Consider the following 24,449-nt stretch of genomic DNA (forward strand, 5'->3'; position numbering starts at 1 on the left):
AATCTCTTAATTGTGGATGATACCCATTTGCCACTAGACCAAGCAAGTAGTTATGTAATTGTGTTTAAACATTAAATATACATATTGTTTTTAATAAAAATACATATAATTAAAAAAAAAAAAAAGAATCTGGGTCTAGCGGGATGTCGGGCCTGTGGCCGTCGACCACCCGACCACACCCATGGGCCGGCCCTGAATCCAAGCTACAATCCGGTATACATCAGTTTTGGTAGTTAGATTACAATAAAAAAATTCAATACACATACAATAGTGAATAATCCAAGTTGCAACATCCGCTCCCTCAACATCATTGATTATGGATTATATCTAAATGATATTTTTGATAATATCTTATTGGAATCAATTGATATTTATAATATTTAATTAAACGAAAGCAACATGCACGGGAAAATTATGGAATATGGCAAATTGATATTAATTAGATTAGATATATTGATTGTGAAGATAAATATGGAACCACCAATATAATCAACGCAATAGACGTAGAGATAGGTTACGGATCATTGTATGAAGCCGAAGAGTCACTAAATCTCCCACTCATGCAATAGTTCCAAGTTTTTGAACCCCTATTTCTTGACTCACAATTAAATTAAATAAATGTAGCGGTTCGGTTATGGCGGGTTTGAATATATCGTTAACCAAAACCGACCGGCAGTTGACGGTTTTCAAAAGTTCATTAACCCGACCCACCGGTTACATCGGTTATCGATTAAAATCGGTTTGGTTATGTCGGTTGTGGTTCGGTTAATGGTTATGATGGTTAATATGCTCACCCCTACTTGGGGCTTATGATGATCCATGGATTCAGATAATACACCTAACCAAAGCAAAATGATTTGCAAGACTAGCAAACCGTTAGCATTGTCATAGTGATAACGAATTTCTTCCTGCAACCAAGCTCCGGTTCAATAACAAGCTTTTGGTTTCCTCAGAAGTTATCGGATTATACTTCGAGACCCTGCATGAGCAATGCATCCTAAAAAAAGTAGAAAAATATTGTATGCCTACATCATTTTACACAAAGCATTCTTTAGAAAATGATTTCCACTTGTTCATCGACAAGTAAATGAAGATGCAATGAAACATTTCATAGCTTATAAACGAATATCGATGAGCATAATTCAAGAGTCCACATAACCAACCTTGATGACTGGTTTTTTAAGGTAAAATTCGGGAAATACCGGTACCGTACCGATCCCGAAAACTCAAAACCTTGGTACCGATTCGGTACCGACGGTACCAAATCAGTACCGATTTCGGTACCATACCGATTTTTGCTCATCCTTAATATCATGTTCATATCATATTCATTATATATTAACCTTTAGCTCATTCAATGATATCAATGTATCGGGTACTTGTGGTTCAGCTTTTTGCCACCTTCTATCGTCCAGCATATCGTATTCCGATCTAGTTCGGCCTTACATGATTCCGGCTCATGATTCGAAGTTTTCGAACTATACCAATATCAGGTATTATCCCTTTCACACACAATGTAGAGAAAACCATTACAAGTATATACATACTTAGTTACATTATTTGACCGCCAAATCAAATATCATACCCCAGACGATGTATATACATACACATCTTTGTAGATTTATATAATGTAAGTAGGCCCACTTGTCCAACAAATCGACCCCACTTTCACTGAAACCTGGACCTTAAAACCCAAAAGGGATACGTCAATACACACCCACATTATTATTATACCAAAACACAAACCATAGTTAAATACAAACCCCACGTTCTACGCCAAAATACATTATTCACAAATACATACAGATGTCAATTATCACTTCTACGTGTTAATAATAATAATCAGCATTTGAATTATTCTATTCTCTCTTCCTCCCGATTTGTCTCCGTCAATCCCGTTTGAATCTTCATCTTCATCATCACTAGCATCTGTCTGATTCTCCTATTACAGCAGCACGGCCGTATTAACATCGGCAACCACCGTATGCCACCACTAACCTCCGCCGATTAAAACCTTTTCCGGCGATGGATAAAGAACCACTACTCTCAACCAACACCCCCAAATCACCATCCATACTCTGCACTCTCCCTGAAGACGATGAAATCTCGATTCCGGTAACCCTAACCCCTTCTGAACTCAAAGACATGCTCATATTCGGCTCTCCCAGAGAACCCGGTATAACACTCGTCGACGCCTTAGCCTTATCTATTAATAATAATATTAATACTCAACGCCCGTTAGTTTCTGATTCAGGTTCATTAGTAAACCCTAATTTTGATCTAGGCCAGCCCACACCCACACCCACAACACCTCAATGGTTATCAGATCCCAATTATTCATTTGGGAAGACTAATTTACACCGCTCCAAAACCGCCCCTGCCATGGCGGCTATTAATGATTTTGAACACCTGTCTGAAGCTAAACCGCCTCAGTCGAGCTCGTCGGCTATCGTTCGACAGGCGGTTTTGCTTTTGATTTTGTATTTGTCGCTTGGTGTGGTTATTTATTGGTATAACAGGGAGCATTTCGTGGCTTCTGAGACTCATGTGGTCGTTGACGCGCTTTATTTTTGCATAGTTACGATGTGCACGATTGGGTACGGGGATATAACACCGAATACGGTTGTGACGAAGCTGTTTTCGATTATGTTTGTGTTGGTTGGATTTGGGTTTATTGATATCTTGCTTAGTGGGATGGTTAGTTATGTTCTTGATTTGCAAGAGACTCATTTATTGCAGTCGTTAAAGAACGGGAACAACGATGTGGATCACCCGTCGTATATTATTGATGTTAAGAAGGGGAGGATGAGGATACGGATGAAAGTGGCGTTAGCTTTAGGGGTTGTGGTTCTTTGTATTGGTGTTGGTGTTGGTGTTATGCATTATGTTGAGAGGCTAAACTGGCTTGATTCGTTTTATCTTTCGGTTATGTCGGTTACTACTGTTGGGTATGGTGATCGGGCGTTTAGGTCGATGGTGGGTCGGATCTTTGCTTCGGTTTGGTTGCTTGTGTCGACTCTTGCGGTGGCTCGAGCCTTTCTTTATTTGGCTGAGGCTCGGGTGGATAAGAGGCATCGGAGGATGGCTAAATGGGTTCTTGACCAAGGGTTGACCGTGTCTCAGTTTTTGGCTGCAGATATTGATAACAACGGCTACGTGAGGTAAACTATTCGTTTTTAATTTGGTCTTTTTTACACTATTCGTATTTAGTTTGTTAATATTTTGTTGAATGTTAGATTCACTATCGGCATATATCATATATCTTATGTATGCGGCATTGTTAGCATACTAGATTATGATACATAGCTTCAAAGTTGTAAAAGAGTATGCAATGCTAAAAATAGGTGGATTTAATTATTTTGAGTTTCGTGTTCAGCATTTTGAAGTCGTTTCTTTTTAGTGATTATATCTACTAAGTGTCAGTAATAATATTTAACTTCAGTTTTCTTCGCATGATCAAGGTTATTATATATGAATGAAATAGGAGTATATAGTAGAATTTTGTGACTCAAATTAAGAAAAAACGATTTACGTGTTGAAGAGAAACTAAACTACTAAAGTATGAAGAGTTTTCTTGGAACAAACCAGTGCAAAAGAGATGAGGAAAGTAGGAATATTTTTAAGCGAATCTACCTTTTCATACCGTTTTAAAGAGTTGTATGAATATATATGATATTGTTTTGTGTCCTGTTTTATTTTGACATATCCATGGTCCTGTTAGACGATTTTTGGTACTGAGAGCGTTTTAGACCTTGTCAAATGCATACACATGATGTGACTCGACTCTCGAGTATGTTCAAAAAGTATGATTAACTATGGTCACCCGTTTCCCTGATAATGCAAAATACAATTCTAATTAACTTTAATGAATCGAATTTATCTATAATATAATATTTCTTCACTCTATTTGTATAATTCTCCAATAAAGAATCTTAACTTATAAAATTTACTAACTTTTAATACTTACGATTGTCTAATAAAAATATAGAAAACCAACCGCCCTTGTAAAATGTCGGTTACACCATGGTCTATAGTTAATGTCAAACATAAGATTCTGGATGTTTATTATAAACCGGCAAAGAAAAAGTACATAGAATATTAGCGCATGATAATTTGTTAACTATCTACTTACTCTGATGCTTGTTTACTAGATTCTAAATTTAAATATCTACATGGTTTCAGCAAATCAGAATTTGTGATATACAAGCTAAAGGAAATGGGAAAGATTTCAGAGAAAGACATATTACAAATATGCAAAATATTTGATCGGCTTGATACCGGAAACTGTGGGAAGATCACGCTAGCTGATCTTATGCATACTCCCCATCACTAGAAACAATCCTGATCATTTGAAAAATCCAAATGGCGGCCTGGCCTGGCCCGTTGGGTGCAGCAGTTGGATCTTGAGAGTTGTAGATAAGTAAAGCCCAGCCTTAGACGGGGCTCTTTATTTATTGTTATAATTTTGGTACCGTTTTATTTATATTGTAGCGAACTGAGGATCAACTCTCGTGATGTGCTTACCGAGTGTATCCTATGCAAGTAAGCAGTGTTAAAATACATGTTTGGAAGTTTTTTTTCTTTCTATTTTTTCAAATCATTTATATTTCCATTAAATTCTAATTGTTTGCTGATGTCTTGTCATAGATTTTGCATAAGCATTGGGACAAGTTGGATAAAAATGTTAGATGTGTTGGATCATAGAAAACTGATGATCCCTGGTTGGATCATACTCGCGCCCTTGAGCTTGGGGTGTTTAGGGCCAGTTTTTGGGTTGTTTGGTGAAAATTTTATAGCTAATTCATATTAGATTTCAAAGACCAGAATTGAGTCCTGTTCCGGTTCGGGTTAACATGAATTATGAGAAAATAAAAATAAAGATCTTAAATATAGAAACGAAACTTTTAAAAGCTCTCTGGTTGCTCCTCACCTCTTTTCAAGCTACCGGATTATCTTATTTGTAAATAGAGGCTTATCAAGCATTTGACCCGAATTTACGGGTATAGGTCTCACCAAACCCAGATAATCCTTAATCGGGCTATAATATCTCATTATATTAAAAATGAATCACACCAAATATTTGATATGAAAATTCTATAAAATAAGAATACACTAAAAATTAATATTTGATTTTTTTAAAAAAAATATTGTTTATAATAAACAATTTTATAGTAAAAAAAATAAACGGGTCATGGATAGCTTTAAAAGGGTTATAATACTTATTTATTTGTGAAACTCTTTCATCATCAAACCTTAAATATATTATTAACTAGGGATGAGCTCGGTACCATACAAGTACCGACTGGTACCTAAAATACTGATCCCAAAATTTACAAATTCTTGGTACCGGTACCGAAATATCCGGTTCGGTATCGGTACGGTACCGGTATTGAAGGTAAAAATTCAGGAAATCCCGGTACCGTACCGGTACCATACTGATCCCGAAACTCAAAACTTTGGTACCGACAGTACCAAATCGGTACCGAATTTGCTCATCCCTATTATTAACTTCCTTACAATATATAAAATTAAAATTCAAAAAAATATATAAATATTATAAATGGAAAAAACAACCCTCGTAATATGGGGGATAAAAGCTAGTAAATTATATATATATATATATATATAACAAATTAAAAATATAAGTTTATTAAGAAATTAATGATTATATAATTCAACATTGAATATTACTGTGGAAAGCTACAAATGCAAGTTCAACTTGAAAACCAAATTAGGAATTCGTTTTGTTGAATCGCTTTCGTACATCGAATTTGTGTTCATTAATTAGAGCGGTTCACTTTGGATTTTCATGTTTTTCCGACTGATTCAAATATGAGTGTTTTTGCTAGAGTTAACGGATTACAAGTAAAATGATTTAGTAGTTTGTGACGCTACACAGCTATATGTCACGCACCACCTAATTACACAACATTTTTCGCATCATCCGGATCATTCCGAAACCATAAAGAAGCATCTAGAACCCCGGTACACTCCGGAACCATCCGGAACGGCCCGGTACACTCCGGAACAGCCCGGCACTCTCGGGAAGACTCCAGAACTCTCCGGAACAGCCCAGCACTCTCTGGAACTCTCCAGAACAACCCGGATCATTGTGGAACAGCCCGGTACTCTCTATAACTCTCCAGAACAGCCTAGTACGTGCTACATCAGCCCAGAAGAACCAAGACACTTCTAGGCCTACGAAGAAGATTCAAGGTGCTAGAAATCTCTAGAAATCATACCTAGATATTTTGTATGGAATAATCTAGAATGGAACTCTCTATATCTTGATGTAGTAGTATAAATAGATGTTATGGGGTCTCATTTGAGATCACCCAAGACTTGTAACACTAAAAGCCTTGTACTCTTATATTCCTAGTAATATAAACCATCTTTCTTGTATACTTGTTTCAAGTATCACAAGCACCTTTCTCTTGTTTATATACAAGAACCAACACTCGTGTTTTCACGAACCAACGTTTCTTTCTAAGTCTTCCGCTGCAAAACACTATAACCTTAACCATTTAGGCTTACTTAGACCAAGTTCTAAGGCCGCAAGCGAGTCAAAAAGATAACTCCGCGACATATAGCTATTGTGCGAAGACTAAGATTGAACTTGCTTGTTAAACAAGTTTCAGAGTAACTTGAGCTCGGTTGACCTTAAGCAAATAGTAATTTTGACTCACTTGACATAAAGTAGATCTATTTTTCTTTTTTTCCCCTCTCTTTTGAGGTGGCATTATATTCACATGCATAAATTACAAGGTGCAAAGAGATATATATATAAAAAAATCTTGAACATCAAAGTATCAAACTTGCACCACTTCTTCCGTCCAACTAAATTTTCTTTGACCTTAACAACATCCATAGGAAAGTTCGAACTTTTACCACCACAGCCACCACCAAACCTCCTTTACCACCACCGCCCATCTCCACCTCCACCTCCACATTCATCACCAAATTTGACCCGCCTCTCCCCATTGTCGACGAACATCACCACCCCTGTGACATCTGCCTAAATCCGACCCGACCCAGGTACCCGTTTTCGAATCCGATTCTTTTTTTATGATTTAAAATTTGATTATTAATCTTTGTAAAATTTAACATTAAATAAATTATATATATATTTTTATATTACTTACTAATGATAATAATTCCTTTCCGCCGTTCCGCCCCCCTTTTTTTTCTTGTCGCCGTCCCGCCCCTCTTTCTTGTCGCCGTCCCGCCTCTCTCTTTCTTGTCGCCGTCCCGCCTCTTTCTCTCTCTTGTTGCCGTCCCGCCCCTCTGCTTAACCCTTAAGCCTGAAACCCCTTTTTCTGGTTCTTCCCGCCTAAGGATGTCTGCGCAGCTCCACGCGCCAGACTCCTTACAAGGAAGCCTGCGTGAAGACCAGCTGTTCCTGCGATACGTGAGGCGAACTGTTCCCGCGACGCGCCAAGGATTGTAGTTCTTCCCGCGACGTGCTAAGGATTGTAGTTCTTCCCGCGACGCGCTAAGGATTTTAGTTCTTCCCGCGACGCGCTAAGGATTGTAGTTCTTCCCGCGGCGCGCGAAGGATTGTTGTTCTTCCCGCGGCGCGCTAAGGATTGTTCTGTCTGCCTTCGCCCTCGCGCGCGCTCGAGTCTTCTTGCGCTAGACCTTAAGTCTTTTCTTCAGTTTAAGTCAGCCTGTATGCTTTTGAAATATCTTATCTTTTGTATGAGCACTGTAGGTCAGTTCCGACATCTGTCCGAAAAGCCACTTTCGGCGCAGCATGCGCACCAATCCTATTGGTTGACAGAAAAAGTGACTGGCATAATCTTTTGAAATCTTCTTTTGCATGTCTTGAACAGTGCTTTATCTGACACCTCCCATGCTTTGATCTGTAACCTGTCAGCTTTCCCCATCCCCTGCAGCTGCCACCATATCTTTTGATATCTTTTGCTTTTGGCTTCTTGTGCTTTTTAATATCTTTTGCTTGATTTGATAAGATCTTTTCCCCTTTTAAGGGATTGTGTTCCCTTGGGTTTTCCTATAAATTAAGCTAATTTCTTGTTTATTAACACTACACACACTACACTTAAACACTCCCCAAATCTCTCTTCCTTTGCTCTCTGCCGAAGATCTTCAGCGACGCCACTCCTCTCTTTGCCTCCGTCTTCTCTTCTGTTCTGCCCAGAATCTCGGTAAATATAAATATATATATTTTGTTTTAATTTGTTTAACTAACAAAAATCAATACTTACTGCATATATTCAAGACATAAAAACCAATCGTTAAACCAATAACCTCTTATTTATAGGTTAACTTGGGCTTGTTAAAAATTTGGATTCTTGCATTATCTTTCAACGCACCGTTTACAAGTGAGTAATCTCGTACTTAATCCCCTTACCGCGTATTGACGACCTCTTTGATCAACTCCAAGGTGCCTCTTGTTTCTCCAAAATAGATCTCCGTTCTGGCTATCACCAGTTGCGTATCCGCGAAGAGGATATTCCCAAGACTGCTTTTCGAACCCGCTACGGTCATTTTGAATTCTTGGTCATGCCCTTCGGTTTAACCAACGCACCCGCTGTCTTCATGGATCTAATGAACCGGGTGTGTAGGCCTTTCTTGGACCAATTCGTGATCGTGTTTATCGATGACGTTTTGGTATATTCCAAAACCAAGGCCGAGCATGAACAACATCTTCAGTTGGTGTTGCAAAAGCTTCGAACCGAACAACTCTATGCCAAACTCTCCAAGTGTGAGTTTTGGTCTGATGAAGTACAGTTTCTTGGTCATGTTGTAAACAAGATGGGTATTCATGTCGACCCATCCAAAATTGAAGCAATCAAGAACTGGATTGCACCGTCCACTCCTACCGAAATCCGTTCCTTTTTGGGCTTAGCTGGTTACTACCGGCGATTCATTTCGAACTTCTCAAAAATCGCCTTGCCTTTAACAGCATTAACGCACAAAGGCAAACCGTATATTTGGGGCTCGAAGCAAGAAGAAGCCTTTCAAACGCTCAAGCAATTGTTGTGCGAAGCTCCTGTTCTAGCGTTACCAGAGGGTACTGACGACTTTGTCGTTTATTGTGATGCCTCCAACCAAGGTCTCGGTTGTGTACTTATGCAACGAGGCAAGGTTATCGCTTATGCGTCTAGGCAACTCAAAATTCATGAAAATAATTATACGACTCACGACCTCGAACTTGGTGCAGTTGTATTTGCCTTAAAAATCTGGAGACACTACCTCTATGGGACTAAGTGCATCATTTACACAGACCATAAAAGCCTTCAGCACATTTTTGATCAAAAGGAACTTAACATGAGGCAACGCCGTTGGAACGAACTCATCAGCGATTACGATTGTGAGATCCGATATCACCCTGGAAAGGCTAATGTGGTAGCCGATGCGCTCAGCCGCAAACCCAGTCAACTCAACTGTATCTTGCCGCGCACGCAGCTTCATTTCGCGCCGATCCAAAACGATCTTGAATCGCGCATTCGCGACGCGCAGCGCGCATCGATCAGCAAAGGCAACCTACGCGCCGAGTTAGCGTGTGGTGCAGAAGCGCATCTAGTCCCTAACCTGAATGGAATTCTCTGTTATCTCAATCGCATCTGGATCCCCAATGATGAGAATCTTCGCTCTGTCATACTGAATGAAGCACACAAAACTCGGTATTCCGTTCATCCTGGTGCTGACAAAATGTACAAAGATTTGCACCTTTCTTATTGGTGGCCCGGTATGAAAAAGGATATTGCTGTGTTCGTAGCTAAATGCCTAACTTGTTCTAAGGTAAAAGCTGAACATCAACGCCCATCTGGTTTGCTCGAACAACCTGAAATTCCTACGTGGAAATGGGAAAGTATAGCAATGGACTTTATCACCAAGTTACCCTTGACCGCAAGCAAACATGATAGCATTTGGGTAATAGTGGATCGATTGACCAAGTCTGCCCACTTTCTGCCCATTCGTGAAACCTACCGTGTTGAACAACTTGCGCATCTTTATGTCAAGGAAATTGTCTGCCGTCATGGTACTCCCTTGAGCATCATATCCGATCGCGATGGCCGTTTTATATCTCGCTTTTGGAAATCTCTCCAATCTGCGTTAGGAACTCGCTTGGACATGAGTACTGCATATCATCCTCAGACTGACGGACAGTCTGAGCGAACCATCCAAACCCTTGAGGATATGCTTCGATCTTGTGTTCTTGATTTTGGAGGTAGTTGGGATTCACACCTACCTCTGATCGAGTTCTCTTATAATAACAGCTATCATTCCAGCATCGGTATGGCCCCATTTGAAGCACTTTACGGTCGAAAGTGCCGCTCGCCGATTTGTTGGAACGAAGTGGGTGAAGTTCAAATCACAGGACCCGAACTAGTTCAAGAGACAACCGATAAAATCGCCAAGATCCGTGATCATCTGCTGACTGCCAGAAGCCGACAGAAGAGTTACGCAGATCGCAGGCGGAAGCCTCTCGAATTTCTAGTTGGTGATCTTGTTCTCCTCAGAGTGTCGCCCTGGAAGGGTGTTGTCCGCTTTGGGAAGAAAGGTAAGCTTGCACCTCGTTATGTTGGTCCGTTCAAGATTCTTGCGAGGGTGGGAAAAGTTGCCTACAAACTGGACCTGCCGCCCGCGCTCAGCAATGTGCATCCGACGTTCCATGTATCCAATCTCAAGAAATGTTTAGCTGACGAGAACCTCCACATACCACTTGATGAAGTTCAAGTTGATGAGTCTATGCATTTCGTTGAGAAGCCTGTTGAGATTATGGATCGCGAGGTAAAGCAAACCAAGCGCAGTCGCATCCCTATTGTCAAAGTTCGTTGGCAGTCCAAGCGCGGAGCCGAGTTCACATGGGAAAGGGAAGATCAGTTGAAGATCAAGTACCCGCACCTTTTCTCTGCGCAACCTACTTCGAGATAAATTTCGGGACGAAATTTCTTAAAGTAGGGGAGACTGTGACATCTGCCTAAATCCGACCCGACCCAGGTACCCGTTTTCGAATCCGATTCTTTTTTTTATGATTTAAAATTTGATTATTAATCTTTGTAAAATTTAACATTAAATAAATTATATATATATTTTTATATTACTTACTAATGATAATAATTCCTTTCCGCCGTTCCGCCCCCCCTTTTTTTCTTGTCGCCGTCCCGCCTCTTTCTCTCTCTTGTTGCCGTCCCGCCCCTCTGCTTAACCCTTAAGCCTGAAACCCCTTTTTCTGGTTCTTCCCGCCTAAGGATGTCTGCGCAGCTCCACGCGCCAGACTCCTTACAAGGAAGCCTGCGTGAAGACCAGCTGTTCCTGCGATACGTGAGGCGAACTGTTCCCGCGACGCGCCAAGGATTGTAGTTCTTCCCGCGACGCGCTAAGGATTGTAGTTCTTCCCGCGGCGCGCGAAGGATTGTTGTTCTTCCCGCGGCGCGCTAAGGATTGTTCTGTCTGCCTTCGCCCTCGCGCGCGCTCGAGTCTTCTCGCGCTAGACCTTAAGTCTTTTCTTCAGTTTAAGTCAGCCTGTATGCTTTTGAAATATCTTATCTTTTGTATGAGCACTGTAGGTCAGTTCCGACATCTGTCCGAAAAGCCACTTTCGGCGCAGCATGCGCACCAATCCTATTGGTTGACAGAAAAAGTGACTGGCATAATCTTTTGAAATCTTCTTTTGCATGTCTTGAACAGTGCTTTATCTGACACCTCCCATGCTTTGATCTGTAACCTGTCAGCTTTCCCCATCCCCTGCAGCTGCCACCATATCTTTTGATATCTTTTGCTTTTGGCTTCTTGTGCTTTTTAATATCTTTTGCTTGATTTGATAAGATCTTTTCCCCTTTAAGGGATTGTGTTCCCTTGGGTTTTCCTATAAATTAAGCTAATTTCTTGTTTATTAACACTACACACACTACACTTAAACACTCCCCAAATCTCTCTTCCTTTGCTCTCTGCCGAAGATCTTCAGCGACGCCACTCCTCTCTTTGCCTCCGTCTTCTCTTCTGTTCTGCCCAGAATCTCGGTAAATATAAATATATATATTTTGTTTTAATTTGTTTAACTAACAAAAATCGATAGTTACTGCATATATTCAAGACATAAAAACCAATCGTTAAACCAATAACCTCTTATTTATAGGTTAACTTGGGCTTGTTAAAAATTTGGATTCTTGCATTATCTTTCAACGCACCGTTTACAAGTGAGTAATCTCGTACTTAATCCCCTTTTATTTTTAACGTTTTGGGATGTTCATGTGTTCGTACAACTTGAGTCTTAAACTTGTTTATGAAATTTATGTGCGCAAAACCCCATGTGTTATGGACGTTTACTTGGCTGTTTATTTGTATGTGTGAATCATTAACCGCTTTGTTCGGCCTATTCCGAAGCTTTCATGGATCCATTAGATGAACACGGGAGACCTATCGTTTACGGTTTTTCTGTTTTGTTTACACATGCACGTATGATTATTTGTTTTTGTGCTCGATTGGGAGCACGGATTGAACTATGAGCTATGATCTATTTAGGCTTGATCACAATCTGATTACACCCTATGTTAAACCCCAGTTAAGCACATGTTGCGCGCAGTGTTTGTTATTATCTATTTATATCTATTAAACTTGATTTCTCACCGACACGCAAGTGTTGACGTTTTATTTTAACACATGTTCAGGTTTGCTGTAGCTGCTTTTGGGAATCTCAAGGACACGTAGGATGTTTTCTTTTTCTTTGGACCTAGATTAAAATGTAACAAGACAAATTATGTTATTTGAATATTTTAAGTTATGATATGATTTATGTTACTTTACGATTTGTGTTCTGCGCGTGCGCAATGGAAATGTATTTTTTAAATATTGACACCCAAATAGTGTCACGAGTAATGAAACAATACGTGGCGCCCCGATGTATAATCCGCCATCGGTCGGGGTGTTACAACCCCCAATAGGGTTCAACAATTTTCCGATCTTCGTCAAACACCTTAATCGATATGCCTTTCTCTAGTCATCCCTCACCCCTTCTTTTCATCGTAAATTCATCATTAACTTGTTCAAAATTAGTGTTTTTAGTTATTGAAGGTTCAAGTAAATAGATCGATAACGAAGAGTTTTGTACGTTAAATTGATGGTGGTGGCCGAACATGCTGGAGGTGGTGGTGGTGGAGTGATGAAATTAGCGCTTGGTGATGTGTTATAAAGGGTGATATATGAATATGTTATTACTATTATTATTATTATTATTACCGAGAGGGCTCATATACAAAATAATCTTTAACATGACAACGTAGGAAACAATACCAATCTATAAAAAATGAGAACATAGGTTACAACACCAATCTACATAAACAATGTTTCATAATATAACAAAGAAAAAAAATCTAATAATAACTAACAAAGAAATCAGAATCAACAACAAAATAATAACAACAAATACGCATAACTACAAAAGAAAAAACCTAATAATGACAACAAAATATAGATCAACAGATGCTTACAATGTCTCATAATTGGAAATTATCAAATACGAACATAAATTAACAAAAAACACTTATTACAACAAAGCTAATAATAACAGCAAACTGGTTTTCATTGCTTCTATGTTAACAAGTATTTGTATTTGATCCAAAAACTTATTATTATTATTATTATTATTAAAGATGTATTTTTCTACATAAGCATGCCATGCGTGTACAAAATGGTCATGTCAGCATTAACACTAACGTCGTTAGTGTTCTGTTAGTTAAGGAGTAACAAGAAAAAAAAAGGTGAAAATTGGGAGTGATTTGTAACATTTCTTTAGTTGGGACTTGGGGGTGTTCCCGATCAATGTGTGATAGCTAGGAGTATTTAAAACATTTCCAATAAACATTTTTTTCAATAATATGTAGTCGTTTAAACCTTCTTTATTTTTCTATAAAAGGGAGATGGGTAGTCATCTAAAGTACTCAAATCCTTACTAATCCCTTCATGCTATGTCAACAAAAATTTATTATAATCTACTACTCTACACTTAAACAAGAGACAACAATTCACTCAACTACCTCAACTCTCTCCTCTCCGCACACACATGCTCCCTCTCTCTCTAGTCCTTCTTTCGCCGTGCACGAGTCACTCAAAACCTTTTACCTCTTTAACTACCCTTAAACAATAGACGGCTATGTACACAACCCGGATAGGAATTGTCGAATACCCAACCCGATTCATGGTAAACGCCAAACGGCATCAATCACATCATGATTTTCTTTTTCTTTTCTTTGTATTTATTAATAATAATAATTAAGCTTTAAACGCTTTAAGGAGGGTTGCCGACGCCGTACCTAATACACGTACGTAATTATATGCATATTGATATTGATATTGATATTGATATTTTAATAACCACCGATTAACTAACGGTTAATTGAATTGCTTCCAATTCGATCTTCTTTTTCATTTTCATATCTTGAAGCAAAGCAAACTAAAGGACGACGTCAACTCCTACCCGACCCAACTCACTCACTTGCTGTTGTGTTGCTTAATTCAGATCTCTCTGTCTTCTTCTTCTTCTTCTTCTTCTTCAACACACACTAGTAGTAGTTAGGGTTTCACTGTCTCCTATCTCTTCTATATACAATACAATACAATACAATATATATTCATTCATTCCTTCTTGGATACATATTATTATTTCAACTCCTCATTTGATTCTTTCAATTTCAATTTCAAATCCGGATCATCAAAATGGTGGTTGCTGGACCTCTAACACCTGGTCAGGTAATTATAATAACAGTAGTAAATCTATCTTATCTTATCTTACATTATTATAAGGTTTTGTGTGGTTAAATTTCATCACTCATCGATCTGTTGTTGTTACTCGGTTTGTTTAGTTAATTAATTAATTAATGCAAATTTCCACGTCGATTTGGATGTGTGATGACTAAGATCCCTCCTTATCTGTCTGCAATAGAGTTGATTTAGCATTTTAGATCTTCTGCATCCGATACAATTGAATTCAACACATCATATGCTTCTTTAATTACTAAACATTAAGTGTGTTTGATTCACAATAATGACGCATCTGAATCGGTCAGCAAACATCTTACCAGTTAAGCTTCAAAATGATGATGCTCAATGAAAATTTCACCCCTTTGTCCTTTCACATGCGTTCATAACTCTCACTCTGCCACTCATGCACCTCCTCCTTGACCCACCACCACACCAGCGTACTCAAGACTTACTGATTCAACACTTATTGGTGCAAAGGTTGCCAAACAGCCTTAGTTTCTCGCTCTTATTTTACAAGCCGATAATCCTATGTCTTATGGTAGTTGTCCCTGATAAGTGTTTTGTAATGATGGTACTCCAAATGAACAAATGCCGATAATCCTGTCATTAAATTTGTAGCTTTGAAATTACCAATCCATGTGAGAAACAGGTGAAAATGAGCACAAACATCGTGGACCAGTTACTATGCATTGCTTTTTGTAATGTATAATTCACAACATCTGAATGAACTAAACATGGGAGTTTAAAAACTCAAAACAATCGCACTAGAACATATAATTTGGTGGCACTTCTTGGTTGTGGTCATGAGCTTAACATTCTGGTTTTCTTTTGATTGCTTTGTGGTTACATCATCTTTCTATTATTTCTTCTTGCAGGTGTCATTTTTACTTGGTGTCATCCCTATATTTGTTTCTTGGATATATTCAGAATGGTTGGAATACAAGAGATCTTCATCCCCATCTAAACTGTAAGCTTCTTAATTTACTATTAACCGCTTCATTAATGTTTTTCATATTTTTACTTTGTGTTTTGCAAGCAGACATTCAGACAATAGCTTGGTTGAATTACAAACTGAAGCAATTAAGGAAGATGATCGGGCTGTTTTGCTGGAAGGAGGCCTAACAAAATCAGCATCAATGAGGCAGCCTGCTGCTTCCGTTAAAACAAACTTGATTAGGTTAGTTAGCAATTTCATGTATTTCTTCTTATTATATATCCTTTCTGTTTTCATTGAAACATTTAGTTACATTATGTATCTCTTGTGTTATAGATTTGTGACAATGGAAGAGTCCTTTTTAATTGAAAACCGAGCAACCCTAAGAGCAATGTAAGTCATATTACTTTCTTAGTTTTAGTATATTTTGACACGACTACATATGACTTTTACTACTTCGTTTAGGTCAGAATTTGGTGGAATTTTGTTTTATTTCTACTTATGTGACCGCACCAGCTTCATTCCTGAATCAACAAAGGTCAGTACCAGCTTATTGTAGTCTTTGGTGCATTTTGACTTGACTTTTTTAATCTTTTTTATTTAATTTTTTATTTGTGACTGTGTATTTTCTTGTACAGAGCTACAATCGTGATCTTTTCATGTTTCTATACGCTCTTCTTATCATTGTTTCAGCAATGACTTCTCTGAAGAAACATAGTGACAAGTCAGCATTCTAGGGGAAATCCATACTTTACCTCAATCGACATCAAACAGAAGAGTGGAAAGGATGGATGCAGGCAAGAATCTTATAATATTGTCATTGCCTGCAATACTTTGTAAAAAAGAAGTTATATTGAAATTGATTTTGTTTTTTCTTGGATTTGAACAGGTTCTTTTCTTAATGTATCATTACTTTGCTGCAACTGAGATATACAACGCAATTCGTGTTTTTATTGCTGCGTATGTCTGGATGACTGGCTTTGGCAACTTCTCATACTATTACATTCGAAAGGATTTCAGTGTCGCACGGTTTTCTCAGGTTGTTGTTATTATTATTATTATTATCATCATCATCATTATTATTATTATTATTATTATCATCATCATTATTATTATTATTATTATTATTATTATTATTATTTACTTTTTGACTGCTAATCCACTTGTATTGTGCTGTCATACGTGATGTTTATTTTGTTTTAGAACCAGTTACATGGATGGTCCATGTGGCTTGACCATATTGCAACTTTAGTCCCCAAGTTTAAAAAATTACACCTTTATTCCAATAGGCAATAGTTTTGCACAAACGTAACACCACTGGTCCATGTAATGGTGTTTTGGTCTTAACTCTTAACAGCCATACTTAACATTCGTCCATTCCAAGGACCAATGGTGTTACGTTTGTCCAACCTATTGGACTGAAGGTGTATTTTTCCAAACTTGGGGACTTAAGTTGTGATATGACCAACAGGGACGGACCCCATTTGTGTAACTAATTATATGTTTTACATATCAAAAGCACATGGTAGCCATATTTCTGTATATAAAGGACACACCTAATTTTAGTAATTCATTTTCTTTTGATGCAGATGATGTGGAGGCTGAACTTTTTTGTGGCATTTTGCTGTATAGTACTCAACAACGACTATATGCTTTATTATATCTGTCCTATGCACACTCTTTTTACTCTTATGGTGTATGGGGCATTTGCTATCGGAAACAAATATAACGAGATACGATCGGTGATGATTGTGAAGATCATTGCATGCTTTCTTGTGGTTATCTCGGTTTGGGAGATTCCAGGAGTTTTTTATTTAATCTGGAGCCCTTTCACATTCCTATTAGGTACATGTTCTTGTAGTGCATGTTAATATGCTCTCTCTTTAAAGTTTTGTGACCAAATATAACTGGACTTTGACATGCAAAAACGAGGATTAATAACATTTAAAATATCATATATACCCAACCAAAACTAAAAATATCATACACCCAATTTTAATGAATTGACCATTCTACCCTTTTTATTATATGGCTTGTTTATACCCTACTTTTTTATTTGGGAATCTGCAGAAAACTTATTATTTTTGACTATTTTTTTTACTTGTGTTCTCTTTTATATTTGTTATAAACGGAAATTGTGGGTAAAAATAAAAAAATACAAGTGAAAGATGGGTAAAAAAAGATTTAAGCTATATGGGTAAATAAAAAAAATTGAAGTTAAAAATGGGCATGCATGAAATTTTAAAGTTTTAGAAAAATAAGGGTAAAATAGTCATTTATTAAATTGTTTATAATGAATTGGGCATATATGATATTTTAACCACCTTTTAAGGGTATATATGATATTTTTAGTTTTGCATGGGTATATATGATATTTTCAACGTTGGTAATGGCATATATGATATTGTCTCTATAAACAATTGCTGAAAGTAGTTTTAATTCCATTTGCAGGTTACATTGATCCTGCAAAACCGGATCTACCTCGGTTGCATGAGTGGCATTTTAGATCTGGTCTAGATCGCTATATATGGATTATTGGAATGATTTATGCTTATCTTCACCCTAATGTAAGTTTTAATAAGTTCTTTTAATTATATGTATTCCTGATAGATAATGTTACTAAGACCATGCAATATGGTATTATCTCAGGTTGAAAAGTGGATGGAAAAACTTGAGGAGTCTGACAGTAAGCAGAAACGTGTTGTTAAGGCATCCATTGTTTCAGTCTCTGTTCTGGTTAGTCTCGACAGTCGAACTAAAAAAAATAAAAAATTCCTAGGGTGTGACTTGTCAAATTGGTTTGGTGGACGGGACAAAGTTGGACAAAAAGTGTTTCCTGGTCAACCCAACCCGGCCCAGCTGGTTTGACCTATACTAAAAATTCCCCATTTCAGTCTGAACCCGTTTTAAACAGTTACCAACCTGCTCAGATACCACCTGTCATGCAACCTCCTAAAATAATCAAAGATTCAGATTATTATTGTAAATTTATAATACTATTTGTTTTAATCGTGTAACCCATTAGGTACTTTATAAAATTATTAAAAAATAGGACAAAAAGGTTTTCCTGGTCAACACAACCCGGCCTGGCTGGTTTGATCCGTGCGAAAGAAATGACCCGTTACAATCTGAACTCGTTTTGAATAGTTACCCAACTTGCTCATCTTACCCCCTGTCATACAACCTGCTAACCTGTTAAAACCAAATCTGAGTTATTGGGTTTGTAATCATGGTTAACACATTAATTATGTATAAAAATAGTAAAAGTTGGACAAAAGGTGTTTCCGGGTCAACCAACTCACCCTGACTGGTTTGACCTGTACCAAAAATGACCCGTTTAATCTGTTCAGCTTGCCACCTGTATAATATTAAGATGTCTATCTGTTCCAGATCTGGTGTTCTCACAATCTCACCTATTTTTTTTTCCAGGCTGGTTATATGTGGTATGAGTACATATACAAGTTGGACAAGGTTACATACAACAAATACCACCCTTACACATCATGGATACCTATAACGTATGTAATTTGTTATTTTTCACCTTCAAATATTTTGGTATTTTGGCATTTTTTTATTGATTATTTATTGAAATACAATTGTTTATTCTTCTACTTCTGCTGTCAGCGTCTACATTTGCTTGAGGAACTTCACTCAACATATTAGAAATTACTCGTTAACTCTCTTCGCGTAAGATTCCTTTAACTTCTTAGTTTTGAAGTTTTACAGTTAATAAAATACATCTATTTATTCAAAATTATACTTTTTCTTTTTCTTGTACATAATAGGTGGCTTGGTAAGATCACTTTGGAGACATACATTTCTCAGTTCCATATCTGGTTAAGGTGACGTTTTTTATAATTAAATTGTAACATCTTATTAAAATTATTAGAAGAAATCATACCTGAAACCAATTTGATTGCAAAATGCAGATCAGACATCCCAAATGCACAGCCGAAGTGGCTTCTCTCGTTTATCCCAAATTACCCGATGCTTAATTTCATGCTTACAACAGCAGTTTATGTATTGGTGAGCAATATTCCTTTCATTTTTCCTAATTAATGACTTTCCAGAAATTCATTAATTTGTTATATCGGTTGTCCCGTGCTTATGTGCAGGTATCGTGTCGGCTCTTTGAGCTAACAAACACTCTGAAAACAGTTTTTATACCCACGAAAAACGACCGACAGCTGCTTTATAATTTTCTGGCTGGTGCAATGATTTTTGGGTGTTTATACACAATTGCGTTTATTGTTGTTCAGATTCCTCAGTAATAACTGGTAAGCCCTTCCATTTTAGGTATGCAGTTTTGTATATGTATTGTATTCTGATATTCACAAACCATTTTTATCACTTTGAAAGTTTTTATAGAAACCAACGATTCTGAAAAAAGAAAATTTAAAATTTTGTTCAAACCACCAAACCACTTAAACCAATCGGTTTGGTTTATCATTATCTAAAAGCTGTAGCTAGTCGTTCGATACAAAATTTTCGTTAACCAGGCCAAACTGGAAAGTGAACATCCCTATTTTAACACTAGGATAAAAAGCTAAAAACTGTTAAATTTATAAGTCTTAACCGGTTTACAACCACGTTCAATAATCAGGAACAATGAAGTTGAAGAAGATACTTCCTGTTTAAAACACGAAACATATACAGATGGAGCAACACTAATTCTAGATTCTGTGCACCAAGTGTCTCCCAACAAATCTTGGAGAAATCATGACCGTTGTTTTCCATTAGTGTGGACATCTTGCCGTTAAAAGTCGTGTTGTCAATTTGTCATAGTTTAAGGTAATTCTTTTGTATTTTTCGGTCTGCGTATTGTAACTTGTTGAGGAGGAAAACCGAACATGTAATGTAGATTTATATGAACACAAAAACATAGGCATTGTCATTGTCATTGTCATTGTCATTGTCATTGTGTGAAGAATGTTGTTCATTTGGAAAATTTTCAAAGTGATGTCAAGTGAAAGCCTTTTGTTACGTAAATACTAAGTGGGAATCTTTAAAACCGTCTCCACGTCTCCTTTGCACACCATGTCGGGGCTCTTTGCCATCTTGTAGCCAAATTGGCTCCAAAAGCACCATCAGACGGCTCTGAGGGTGTTTTGCCTCACAAACGGCTCTCCTACTTCTATGCACATTGTGTTCATCTCCTGCTCTTTTAGCGTGGGCTCAAAGTGCCTCAAAACCTGGTGCTGTGATACTATAATGGGTTTAGATGCAAAAAATAGTTTGAAGTGAAGAATTACGGGAACCATATAAATATACGAGTGTTAGTTATTGACGCAGGGCGGAGGCGAGAAAAAGAACAGAGAATGTATTCTGAAGGATAATTTTTTTTTAATAAATTTCTGAATGCGAAAAACATTACATTAGTTCCCAACTTCCCATTATATATGGATTTCTAATTTTGGCAGGTATGCCAAAATTTTGAAATTACAAGCAATAAAAGGAAAATGACACGGATAGTGGTAAATGAAAGTCTAAATTATTACGGGTGACAACTGAAAAATGTGTCTTATTTTTAGAAAGTTTTTAACGCTATGAATCTTTCATGAAAAGTCTTTTTGGGTGGAAATAGAAGCCTTAATGGTGGATTTTGGGTTGAAAGTTGGGCCAAACTGCCTTAAGAGTGAAAAAATAACTTTGTTTCATCTTTTATAATAAACTTGAATAAGTTTGAATCACTTGAAGTTCACCCAACATCTCCTTTTCAACCCGAAAACACTATCGGAGTAAATACGAAATGCATAATAGTTCTGAAAGTGTTAACAAAACTATAATAAAAGTAGCACGTTTTGATATTTTTAAAACTAAAACTAAGAGAACTATTATATATTTAACAATTTAAACACTTGCAATTTATTTTAGGTGTATCGGATTTATGTAATCCAGACTTTGAAAAATTCAATTTTCAATGAGCAATAACACTGCTAACTTTCATTTCCGTTGCCAAGAGCAGTCAAATTAGGATAATCATCCTAGATATTACACTTGATTTATATTCGATTTCGCTTGTATGTTTCCCCATTTTTTTTAAAATCATCATTGTGAAAAAAATCGAGTAAAAATCAAGTATAAATCTATGATCATTATGCTAATGAAATTGTTTTTTAATAATAAAAGTGAATGTTAAAAACTTAAAATTAGCATTAGTCAAATTGTTATCTGTTAATAATTCATAGTTTGAATTATAAAAATTCAAGTTTCCATTATTTTGCATTTTCTTAATGACAAGTTTTTCGTCATCATTTAAGTTTGACAAATTCAAAAAATTTTGAAAAATAATGTAAAAGTATAACGATGTAAACAAGATAATTTGATTACTCTATATAGATAATTACAATGATAACATAGGAATTAACACCCTTACAATGATAACATAGTAGCACATTTCTCTGTCTCATTTTCCTACTTCATTATCCAAATGAAGGAAGCTCAAGAAGAGGCAACACAAACCAGTGGTACATTTTTCTTTTGCTTACAAAAAATCATGCAATTTTATTTTTACTTTCCATCATAAAAGTTGTTCTTGACCTTGTAGAAATATATAGATTGGCATGGTCTTAGTCAACAATGCGCTTGTTTTTCTTTTCATTGACAAATGATACCAGCATATCTTGAAAAATAAACTATAGTAGTATAACTATAACCAGATTATAAATTTATTGATTTGAATTGAACCGCTAGATAGTTCATGATTTGTCGCATTCCATTGGTTTTTTTGTTTCCTATCATAAGTTGCATTTTAGCTGTTCACTTGTTAAAAGTCGATTAAAAGTGTCATGTGACTTATTTGTTTCCTACTATTTTTGATGTAGCACTAGATGAAATCCAAAATGGTGCAAGAGGGTTTTCAAGGGTTGTACGACACAAATGGTGGATGCAGTTAGCATTGTTCACCACATTTGTACTTTCAGGCCAAGTAGTTGCAACCTTGTTGGGAAAACTTTACTTTAATAGAGGAGCAAAGAGTTTATGGATGGCAACCCTTGTCCAAACTGTTGGCTTTCCACTCATGTTTCCTTTAATCTTGTTCCATTTACCCTCAAAACAACATCAACAAATTATTACCAAAAAACCTTCCCCGGTCACCCTTTTGATGCTTTATATGTTTCTTGGTGTGTTCTTGGCAGTGGATTGCATATTGTACACCACTGGATTGAATTTTCTGCCCGCTTCAACCTACGCGTTGCTCTGTGCGACCCAACTTGCGTTCAACGCCTTCTTTTCGTACTTTTTAAACGGACAAAAGTTTACTCCATTCATTGCCAATTCGTTGCTTCTTATTACCCTTTCGTCTGCGTTACTTATGTTCCAGTGTGATTCTGATTCTGGACAAAACAAAAAAACCTCAAGCAAGTTCATAATCGGGTTTATATGCACCATTGCTGCTTCGGCTGGTATCTTCTTTTAAATCCTCAAAGTTTATTTGCATATTGTTTTGCGAATACTAAATCCAAAGTTTAATTAACTTTGCAGGCTATGGATTAATGCTTTCTACAACTCAACTTGCCTTCCAAAAGATTTTTAAATCACAAAGCTACAAAGTTGTATTCGACTTGATCGTGAAAACATGATAGCAAGTGTTGTAATTGTGGTGGGACTATTTGCTAGCAGCGAATGGAAGGATATAAAAGGAGAAATGGAAGGTTACAAGTCTGGCAAAGTTTCTTACATAATGAATTTGGTATGGACCGCGGTTTCATGGCAGGTTTTCAACATTGGTTCGGTAGGTTTGATATTTGAGGCTTCATCCTTGTTTTCAAATATGATTAGTATTTTAGGCGTCCCGTTGGCACCGGTTTTGGCAGTAGTGTTTTTGCATGAAAACATGAATGGGGTGAAGGTTATCTCAACGCTGTTGGCCATATGGGGGTTTGCCTCGTATTTCTATCAGCAATATCTCGATGACTTGAAGGAAAAGGCAACACGTGAATGTAAATTGCAAACTTGATCTTACAGAAATATGAATTATTAGGCATATGGTTCATCTTCGGGTAATATTTCAACTATGTAACTCATAACTTATACAGACTTAAACTCTATGTACCCCAAACGACATGTGTAACTAGTTTTTTAAAATATTACGAGTCACTAATACGCCATTAGGCATATTTGTATTTCACATTTATTCTCATATTTGACCACTTTTATTGTATTTTCACATGCTAAGATGTCACACCCCGGTCTAAGGCGAAAACGCCAGAGAGTGATGAAATTGAATCGGCATGCATGGCATAAAGGACAAATATTTCATTCATAAAATGATTGTTCAATCAAACATAAAATCATAGGAAACATAACATCAAAACTTTATCTAATGGTCTTCTAGCTAGGCCTTTATTCTTATATCCCCTACGTGATATAAGAAAGCTTGTCTTTTAGTTTTCATTACCTGAAAAAAATGCTATAAAGTGTCAACGTACTATACTATATAGTTGACGAGAGAGAGGTTTAAAGAAAAGAATAAAATAATGTTTGCAATAACTAAGTCATAAATATGTTTTAAGTCATACAAGTAAATTAAATTCAATACATGTGTTCACAACCAACCCTGATGACATGAATATTTTGCCCCTTAGTGTCTGGTTCCTTGACCTAGGGAGATCAAACCGTTATGCTAGACCGTCGGAGGCGTTGGACCCTGTACATCCAGACCCCTACCCTGGAATCCTAGATGGGCTTGTCATAGCAATATATATGTTAACGTATTACTGTGACCTTCGCAAAGTTTATGGTTGTGTATATTGAACGATTAGCAGGACATATGAATATGCAAATT

General features: G+C 37.0%; 1 protein-coding gene and 2 pseudogenes across 2 annotated transcripts; all 3 read left to right on the forward strand.

Moving 5' to 3' along the window:
- Positions 1 to 1,984: 1,984 nt before the first annotated feature.
- On the forward strand, positions 1,985 to 4,508 carry LOC143538172 (two-pore potassium channel 3-like). Its single transcript, XM_077031781.1, has 2 exons — positions 1,985 to 3,161; positions 4,183 to 4,508. Exons 1-2 carry the CDS (start codon positions 2,026 to 2,028, stop codon positions 4,331 to 4,333), a joined length of 1,287 nt encoding a protein of 428 aa, XP_076887896.1. The 5' UTR covers positions 1,985 to 2,025; the 3' UTR covers positions 4,334 to 4,508.
- A 10,114-nt stretch (positions 4,509 to 14,622) lies between these two features.
- Positions 14,623 to 20,411, forward strand: LOC143538173 (protein REDUCED WALL ACETYLATION 3-like; annotated as a pseudogene). Its single transcript, XR_013136209.1, has 16 exons — positions 14,623 to 14,715; positions 15,603 to 15,694; positions 15,767 to 15,904; positions 15,998 to 16,054; positions 16,127 to 16,199; positions 16,300 to 16,458; positions 16,551 to 16,700; positions 17,251 to 17,506; positions 18,113 to 18,228; positions 18,311 to 18,397; positions 19,091 to 19,179; positions 19,286 to 19,348; positions 19,447 to 19,503; positions 19,591 to 19,687; positions 19,777 to 19,938; positions 20,265 to 20,411. The product of XR_013136209.1 is annotated as a protein REDUCED WALL ACETYLATION 3-like (transcript).
- A 1,680-nt stretch (positions 20,412 to 22,091) lies between these two features.
- LOC143538174 (putative purine permease 10) lies at positions 22,092 to 23,637 on the forward strand (annotated as a pseudogene).
- The last annotated feature ends 812 nt before the right edge of the window (positions 23,638 to 24,449 follow it).

Source organism: Bidens hawaiensis, unplaced genomic scaffold (assembly GCF_021521415.1).
Source record: "Bidens hawaiensis isolate Kalapana, Puna unplaced genomic scaffold, B.hawaiensis_p1.1 tig00011510_1, whole genome shotgun sequence".
NCBI lineage: Eukaryota > Viridiplantae > Streptophyta > Magnoliopsida > Asterales > Asteraceae > Bidens > Bidens hawaiensis.

What these genes read in the sequence shown, in the direction of transcription:
- LOC143538172 (XM_077031781.1), top strand. Translation starts at nt 2,026, where the DNA reads ATGGATAAAGAACCACTACTCTCAACCAACACCCCCAAATCACCATCC. An exon ending in GATAACAACGGCTACGTGAG is followed by an intron (nt 3,162 to 4,182) that starts GTAAACTATTCG and finishes ACATGGTTTCAG; the next exon opens with CAAATCAGAATTTGTGATAT.